The sequence below is a fragment of the Crocuta crocuta genome, unplaced genomic scaffold (assembly GCF_008692635.1).
Source record: "Crocuta crocuta isolate KB4526 unplaced genomic scaffold, BGI_CrCroc_1.0 scaffold426, whole genome shotgun sequence".
In the NCBI taxonomy this organism is placed as follows: Eukaryota; Metazoa; Chordata; class Mammalia; order Carnivora; family Hyaenidae; genus Crocuta; species Crocuta crocuta.
This window is the reverse complement of record NW_027532452.1, coordinates 1,002,976-1,011,653: the sequence shown is the minus strand read 5'-3', so window position 1 is coordinate 1,011,653 and position 8,678 is coordinate 1,002,976. Positions and strand designations below refer to the sequence as shown.

Genomic DNA, 8,678 nt, shown 5'->3' with positions numbered 1-8,678 from the left:
CGTCTTCTTGGGACAGAGTGTAAGTTTTTTTCCCTTCCGACCTTTTTCTTTTGTCCGACAGGATCAAAGACGGGGCAAAAAATATAGATTTGAGATATATCAATTTCCAGATGCTTTTGGTATTGTTTTTCATAGATGAAAATGGAGTAAGTGCACGTGAGTAAAGCAGGGAGCGGGGAGACACCATCAATGGAATACAAGAAACATGCAAAACCGGAATTTACTGTCAGCAGTCTGGACAGTGATGTCATAATTATTTCTCAGATAAATCATTGTCTGTGGTATCATTATTTGTATTAATATCATTTTTCTCCTCTCCTCGTTTGTATACTGTCTTCCCTCTTCTTACTCTTCCATGTGTGGTGGTTTTTAACTCAAAGCATCTGATTCAACGTAAAAGGAGGCCCGCCTCTCTTATCAAATTTCTTGTATTAAAGTGAACTTCGCAGAAAAAGGTCAGTTTCAAAACCTGTGAACTTCCCAGCTGCGCACTTTTTTTTTTAAACCTTAGTTCTTTAAATAAGTATACCTCTTCCTTCTGTTTTGCCTTTTCAGCCCATTAAAAAAAACATACACTTTTTAAGTTGGTACCCCCTCCCCCCATTATCTCGACATTCGTTCGGGTGATTTTTCCATATTTTTAAATGTATAAAATACTTTCATTTTTAAATTTTGTTTCTGTTCCTTGGTTCTTTCTCCAATTTCAGCTTCCGCCAAATAGCGATAAGTTCCCTTTTTCTTTTTTCTCTGGTTTGTCTTTTCTACTTTTTTTTTGTTGTTGTTCATTTTTTATGAACAGGGTTTTAATTTCATCGTTGTTGCAGCTTTGCCTTGAGCCACACTCCGCTGTCCTAGCGCTCCCTCGTTCAGTCTCTCCAGACTTCCCGAAAACTTGCCCCTGCGAAGCCGAACTCTATGCCCTTGGGCAGGTGAACGGTCACGGGCGACGGAGCTGTTGCGCCTCGTGAAATCGAAGGTCCCGCGCGGAGTCTCGCCCTCCGAGTCCAAGTTGTGGAGGGGGGCAAAGGGCGATCGGCGGGGCGGGAAGAGGGTGGGTTCCAGAGGTCCGGACAGGGTAAATCGAAAAGCAGCGGGGCGCAGAGGGTGTGCAGGGTGCAAGCCGCGCTGGAGGCGCGACGTTGGCGCCGGCGGTGGCGTCACAGACCCAGGGCGGCAGCATGCTTTTTGGCTTTCAGTCTGAGATCGGCGATGCTGGAGTTCTTGCTGGTGGTCTTGGCGGCGGCGGCGGCGGCCACCACCGAGGCAGCGGAGGCTGAGTCGGCGGCCAGCGTGGCCAGCGGCAGTCCGAAGGGCGGCGCCGGGAACATCATGTAGGGCGCGTGCGCGGCCAGGTGCGGGTGCAGGTGGTGGTGCGCGTGCGCCACGGCGCTGTCCAGCTGCAGCTGCGCCTGAACCTGAAAGGACAAGGGCGTCACGTTGCAATGACTATCCTAGGGTGACAACAGAATAGAAACAGAGCATTAACGGCGTCCAGCCTGGCGAGAGGGAAGGCTGGGGCTAGGGACAGGAAAGGGGCGTTTGGCTGACCTCCTCAGTCTGTTACTGAATTTGCGATATTCCAGTGCGCCAGAGTCAGTGCAACTCGCTCAGCGCCTTATCTCCCTGGGCCTTGGGGGACTCCTATCTTGCAGGAATGTGGCCGCCCCCCTCAGGAGCTGGGCCCATCAGAGGGCAACATTGCAATTGTGTTAAAACATCGCCCTTCTCAAAATTACAAAGGTAATTTGGAAAGGGTCTCTCGATGCCATCACACACCCCTTACCCCACTAAAGCACTAACAAACACTAACCAAGTACTAACAAGCAAACCGTAAAACTTTTCCTTGTCACTTAGGGAAATTAATGCATATTGATAACAATTGGCACAATTGTTAGTGCTTCTAACGTTCACTGCTGTAATGATCACCCTTGTTATAACGCACATCTTTTTAAAACGATGATTCTGATTCAGACAGTCTACGTTGGGACCTGAGATTCTGCCTTTCTAACTATCTCCCAGGTGGTGCTGGTGCTGCAGGCCTGCAGATCACTTTCTGAGTAGTTAGGGTCTACTTTTAAGATCCCACTCTTTCTTTCTCCAATCATTCTCTCTTGCTTCAAAAGCCTAGCATCAGGATGCTAGAGTCCTGTGGTGCCCAGAGAGCTAAGATCTCCCTAACACTAACCGTCAATACATGGGTACACCCAGGTGTCTCCCCAGTCCAGGGTGCTGCCAACTGAGAGCTAATTCACGACTTCAGAGACATAACAGGCAGGGGTCCTGGCTGAGGATGGGGAAGGTCAGGCTCTGGTTGGGTAAGGCTTGCGCCCTTAGGGTTGAAGAGCAGGGGCGTTTAGAGCACTGGGATTTCCCAGGATTAAATCATTGCTGCAGGCTGTCCTTTTAAAATGTAGTCTTAAAGGTTTCTTTATGCCTAAGAAACGGATTGCAGAGGCAGGGCATCCCTAGGAAGACCAAGGCTTCCCTCTCTACTAGAGATGAAGCTTTGTTAGCAGAGGTACCTTTAAAAAATCAAATCTGAGTTGGAAGTACTTTTATTTATTTACTTTTCTTCTGCCAGACACATTTAATGTGACTAAGGGGTAAGAAATACCTAGAAAAATATTTAGAAAGTTGCTTTAGAAAACACCTGAGGACTAACCTCTGTATTGGAGCTGACAAAATCTTAATCAAAAGGCTTTTCCTTTCTCTCCCCAAGTGCAATCTTTAGTGCATTTTTAAAGGACCGGTGGCTGGCCTCAGGCCCCTGCAGTTTTCCCCTGAGGACAGAAAGGACTAGACACTTAGGCCCTTGACATTGTATAGTTGTTTTTTTTAAAAGGGAGAATCCACTATATCATCTCGAAATTATTCTTCAACTGCATGGACACCAACATTGGGACTCAGAGAGAAGGTATATTCAACAATTCAAGGAAACATCCAGGTCATTTTACAGTTAAAAACAGGTTGAAGTGGGCTATACTTGCCTGCTGAAATGGCATCCTTAAAGCACCTACGTTGACATAAGGTGCAACTCTACAAGCTTCAAACTGGCTGGCAGCCCCTATAAGGACACCTGTAAAAAAAGGGGGGGTGGGGGGGGACAAAAACACAGTAATGTGAGGTTAATATTTCCAACATTGTTTTCCAAGGTCCCAAATGATACCAAGATAGAATTAATTCCTCTGGAATTGGACTGTTATCTTCCTACACCTGCTGCCATAATTAAAATAAACACAATTTACTCCCAAACTTTAGGACTCTCATTAACTGCCTTCAGAGCAGATTTTTAAATAAAGACCATGATTATGTTTTAGAAGTTTCTTTCTGATTTTGTATAACAATATTACTCAATTCTCTTTTTACTTAGAATATCAGATTTTCTCTGAGAAGCATACCTTTATGGAGTTGATTTTCTTGTTTTCTACATTTAGCTCTTCGATTTTGAAACCAAACCTGCGAATTGGAAAAACAAAATAAAACCTAGATGTTATGAACTCAAACATTTTCTTTTAATTACCAGAGTCCAATGACAAAAGAGTAGTGTTTTAGTCAAAGATTAAGAGATACAGCAAGCAATATTTGAATTATAAAAAACACTCTCAATTTCCCAAGTCAAATAATGCAAGTGAATGACAAAAATAGATTTCATAGACTTTTGCAAGATACATTGTTTCTTGATAAATTACTACTAGTCCTGGTTTCATCTTTCTACATTACAGAGTCCCCAAGGCCTAAAACTCTCCCTGATACCTGATACCAAAGTGATAATGGGTTTAGATGTTTGGCCAGTAAGACCTGAGAAGAATGTGCTCATTAATAGCCTGTAATATTAATTAGCTTTATCTTCAAGAAAAACCAAACACCAAAGCAAATAGTGACTCTGGGTTTTTTTTTTTTGTGTGTGTGTGGGGGGGAAGATAAGAGTGGGGGAAGAGGTAATTAGTGTCATAAAAGCCTCACTACAAAGAAGTTTAGGATTTCTCTGTTCCTCTGTGCAGCAGAGTGTAACACAGTAGCAGAATAATTGTGCCATTATCATGATAATCTAATTTGCTTCTATAGAAAAAGCTGTTAGGGTAGTAGAGATGCATCCAGAAAATAACCCTAAAACTTAAATAAAAGTATGAAAAAAATAAAGATCAGCAATAAAGTTCACTTCTTATGAGAAAAAAAGAACAATATGCTGTGAAAAAGGAATGGGGTCTGAATCAAGTAACTCCTGGATACTGTCTTCTCCCAGATATTATCTTCTTAAATAAACTTGCCAACTTTTAAAGGCAGTATGACAGATTTTTAAAAATTCACATAAAGCTTGCTTTTACACTCCAATCATACAGCATTATGTTCCAATAATACAGCATATTGACTGATTCAGAAACTAAGGTTTGAAAAAAACTATAAAAGAAAAATACGGCTTCAGAGATTTTTCTTGTTTTTGAAAGCCAGTGTCATAGTCAATGTAAATCTTCAAAAATTCCCCTGCCATTTAGTATAATAGAAGGGTAGATTTCATGCCAGGGTGGCATCCTTTGTGTAACTCACATGGCCTGAGGCTTCTTGCCTCTTTTTTCCCCTAGAAGAGTTGGAACTGCGATACTAATGCTCATAACTGTAATAATTATCAGCATGTCTTTAAGGGGTTGCTGAGTCTCTAGAGATTTCAGTACACACAGCAAAGCAGGAGAGGCTTAAAAAGGAAGAGCAGAGCCTCTATTGACGGCTGTGATGACCAAGGAAGCCTATTATTACTTTTCCCCTTCAACGTGACTGCTCTGTTTTTGTCCTGATCCTATTACAAGATGCGGGGAAGCCCCATAAGAATTGCATAGTTTGCTGCAGATGGTGGTCTCTGCGCCCAGAGATCCTGGGAGTATCTGTTACAGTGATACTTTGTAACAGCTGCAGATGTTCAGGCCTAAAACTGCTCCATGTGTTCAAACAAATAATGACCCTCATTTTCTCCTATTTTTATTATTTGAGCATAAATAGGACAATCTGAAACATTTAAATGTTTTCTCCATAAAACTAGAATGATATGCATGCATGTATATAATTTTCCACCTTGAATGCCCCCAAAGCCTATTGCCTTTATATTCACCCCCACAACCAGTAAAGAAAACCTGCTCCAACCCTAACTCCATCATGTAAGCACTTGTTGGGTGTTGGACTTTGGGAACGCCAGTATTAAGATATTTGAGTTGTTTTAATATCAAGTTCCTGTAGGTTCAGGTTTGCTGCCTTGGTTAGGTGAAGGAACAAAGAGTGACCAAAATGCATTTACTGCTCTACTGTTTTACACACAGTTTGAGATCGACTGCTAACGGCAAACTGTAAATTTCCGCACTTAACAGTTGCTAATTTTCTTTATAGTCTGTACATCTATAAACCTAATTGGCATATCCGCTTGGCAACCCTAGACCCCGGAGCAGACCCTCAAGGAAAACCAACTCAGGCGAACAAAATATTCGTTGTAACTTTTAAGGCATCCAGAAGATAAAACGTTTTCTGTGGGATTTTTTTTTAAGGCTTATAAAAGTAGGCCCATTAGGATTAAACCACATTAAAGGCATCGTGAGGCGAGGGGGGGTGGTGTGGTTTATAGAAACTCTGGGAGCAAGCCCAGCACAGCTTTCTTCTGCTGGGAACATATGTTGGGATAGGGTTATAAGACTATAAGATTTACTTTGGAAAATAGGACCTCTTTAAGGCTATAAGACTGAAGATTTACTTTGCAAAATAGGACCTCTAGTAAAGGTATCCTTTCCCTTCTCGCCTCACCCAGGTTCTTGAAACCCGCTGCGCCCTAGGTGTGTGTCCCCCAAGCTGCCTTTCTAACCCCACGCATGCCCCTCCTCCATTTCTTTGGCCCTGCGTTGACATCCTCACAGCTAGGTACCTGCACTCGGGCTTCGGACAGCCCCAGCCGTTGGCTCAGTTCCTCGCGCATGAAAGCGTCCGGGTAGTGGGTCTCATCAAAAAGCCTCTCCAGTTCGTTGAGTTGTTCCAGAGTAAAATTGGTCCGACTTCGCCTCTGTTTGATTTTGGTCTGGCCTTCGTCCTCCATCCCTTTTGCATCCTCTTTTCGATCCTTCAGCTCTGGGGACACTGGAGAGGGCACCACAAGTAGGGCCACACGTATGTCCACGTGCGCACACAGAAACACACACACACACACGGACAAAAACAACACAGCAAATCCTGTTGCCAGACTTGTCTCCAAAAGGATGGAGGATCCTGCCCCCTCCCGGAGTTCCTGTCCAGTGTCTCACCCTGCCCCGAGGAAAAGGATTCTGGAGACGTGAAAAGATCAACTCTGGGTGGCCGCCTGTTCTCAGCTATTCACCCCAACCCTCCGCAACCGTAGCCTACTCACCTCCTCACTGTCCACTCCACCGTCCCCCGCCCTCCGCCGCGGACACCAAATCCACCGCACTCACCCTCCCTGGCACTCGCACGCTCCCCAGCACACCAGAAATCAAGAGCGCCGCGCCCGGCCTGGCGCAGAACCGGGTCAGGGCAGAAGGGCGCGGCGCGGCCGCGCACTGGCCTCGCACCCGCTATGCCCAGAGCGCTGGGCCGTTTTCAGGCCAGCTCTGGCCGCTGCTGGCTCTGTTTCTGTCAAACTTGCTGCTCTAATTTGGGAACAATTGGGCCCAAGGGTTGCGGCGGCAGAACAAGACACGGGTGCTGCGCGGCACAGGGAGCAGCATCTCTGGGATTTCGGAGGCAGCCCAGGGTCCGAGCCAAACGCTGCGGACAGCCCATGGGTGGCCCGGCAGTCCTTACACCCCACGCCAGGTACCGGACGCCCGAGAAGAGGTGCCCACGCCATGTTGGCAGCCTGAAGAGCTCGCCGCCCACGCCAGGCCAAAAGGCGACAGGCGGAGAACCAGCCTCCGGTTGCGCGCGAAACAGACCGCTGCCTCTGTTCTCTCCTTCTCCCTCCCCATTGGAAAGATAGACTCGACCCTAAACGCTTAAACCCACAGAGATCAACAGGTTCAAGCGGAACATTTGTGATCCTTGGTTTCTATTGGTTGCTCAAAGCCTTTTCATGCATCCAGCAGCTCGGTTGTTTAATAAAATATGCATTTTTCTGCTCTGGGTTTGCACACACCCGTTGCTACTTTACTGTCCTTCCTTCTCCTCCCTTTAAAAACAGGAGCTCTGCGAATGTGAGCATACAGAGTCACCCAAGGGGTACATATATATATGTGCCAAGGGGCAGTGATTAGGAGAGCCCATATCAGCATAAGCTGCCCTCTAGAACCTTCATCCTCGGCGCCTGAGTCGGAGCCTTGCGTTTTTAAGGTGTCAAAGCTGAGTTTGGGTAGTCGAGGCTGTTTGCAGTTCTTCCTAGCTCAGGAGCCCGATCAGCACGGGTGTTAAAAATAATTTCCGGAAGAGCCAGCCTGCAGAGAAATTAATACTTGTCCTGAGCTTGGAAATCAACAATTCCAGGACTACGTCTGCCCGGCTTGTGACCCTAAACGCACGATGCGGCGTGCTGGGGTACCCTGGGCCTGGGCTGCCGACTCACTCGGGGAAGCCTGCACTGGGCCGCCCGACAGTGGTGCTATCACTTTTCAAATTCAGGAGGACCTACTGGCTGGTCTCGGGGAAGAAGAGCCTCTAGATCCCAGCCCAGTCTGCCATTCTAGCTACGGTGATTTTAGGTGTTGCCCGCATTTCTTGTTCTCAGAGTTCGTTTTATGGACATTTGTCCTTCCACTGGGGAGGAAGCAGATAACATAGCAAACATTCGGGGCCAAGTTAATAAGAAAATATTTCCACTGATATTGCGATGAAATTTAAATACGAAAAACACCCTTCAGGTTCTGCCAAAGGGGTGAGAAAGGCTTTGTTTCGTGTCATCCACAGTGGATGCCTCTCAAACTTTTGGAGCTTCAAAGAGAAAGATGTCCACATTTCTAGTTGATTAATAGACTCAATATAATCACGATTTCGCCCCCAAACGTCCATTTATTGGCCTAAACAGGAACAGACCGTGTTATAAACAACTTAATTGCTTGCTTAAATATGTGATTCTACGCATGTCACATATTTTCTTAATTGGAAAAATATGGCAGCACACCAGTTACTGCAGGCACCAAGTGCCAAATTAATTTTATTGTTGAACTCTTTTGAATTGGTACAGGACGCGCCACCATTTAGATAAAGCCATTTCCTAACACTTTGCTGGCAAGAAAGGATTCCCCCTCCGCCTCCAAGAAAACCAGAGATGATTCGAAACAGTAATGCAATTGTGTAAATACCGAAAACCAGTCCCCCCCCCCCCAAAAAAAAAGGGAGCCTAAAGCGTCTCCGGAGAGAAAGAGCCTAGCCTGGACCTTAGCCTGCTTCAGCCTCGTTCGATTTTAATAGCTCAAAGAGAATGGAAGTTTCGACCTCCCGGATCCGAGGATCCGGGATCTTCGTGGAGTTCGAGTGGATCTTAGCCGTGGCCCGAGACCTGGGGGTGAATCCAGGGTGATAGCCCCTTCGTTCTCTCTCTCTCTGTCTGTCTCTCTCTCCTTCCTCTCTTTTCCTTTCTTTCTCAGGCCTAGGAAAGGGACTCCCGCAAACTCGGCGCGAGATGCTAACCAGAACCCGGCCGCCCGGCGCGGCTGCTGTCGGCGCCCCCCGCGGCAGCCGGGCCCACCGAACTTCCCCAT

At 46.2% G+C, this 8,678-nt stretch overlaps 1 protein-coding gene across 1 annotated transcript in view; it reads right to left on the bottom strand.

Annotated features, from left to right (window-relative positions):
* Positions 1-1,088: 1,088 nt before the first annotated feature.
* The window catches only part of SHOX2 (SHOX homeobox 2), a 9,151-nt gene continuing 1,561 nt past the window's right edge, over positions 1,089-8,678 (bottom strand). Inside the window, exons 3-6 of the mRNA XM_077779421.1 lie at positions 5,900-6,108; positions 3,399-3,456; positions 2,988-3,076; positions 1,089-1,451 (exon numbers count right to left, since the gene is read on the bottom strand). Coding sequence (XP_077635547.1) covers positions 1,158-1,451; positions 2,988-3,076; positions 3,399-3,456; positions 5,900-6,108 — 650 coding nt within the window. The 3' untranslated portion in view covers positions 1,089-1,157. The remainder of the gene's footprint in view (positions 1,452-2,987; positions 3,077-3,398; positions 3,457-5,899; positions 6,109-8,678) is intronic.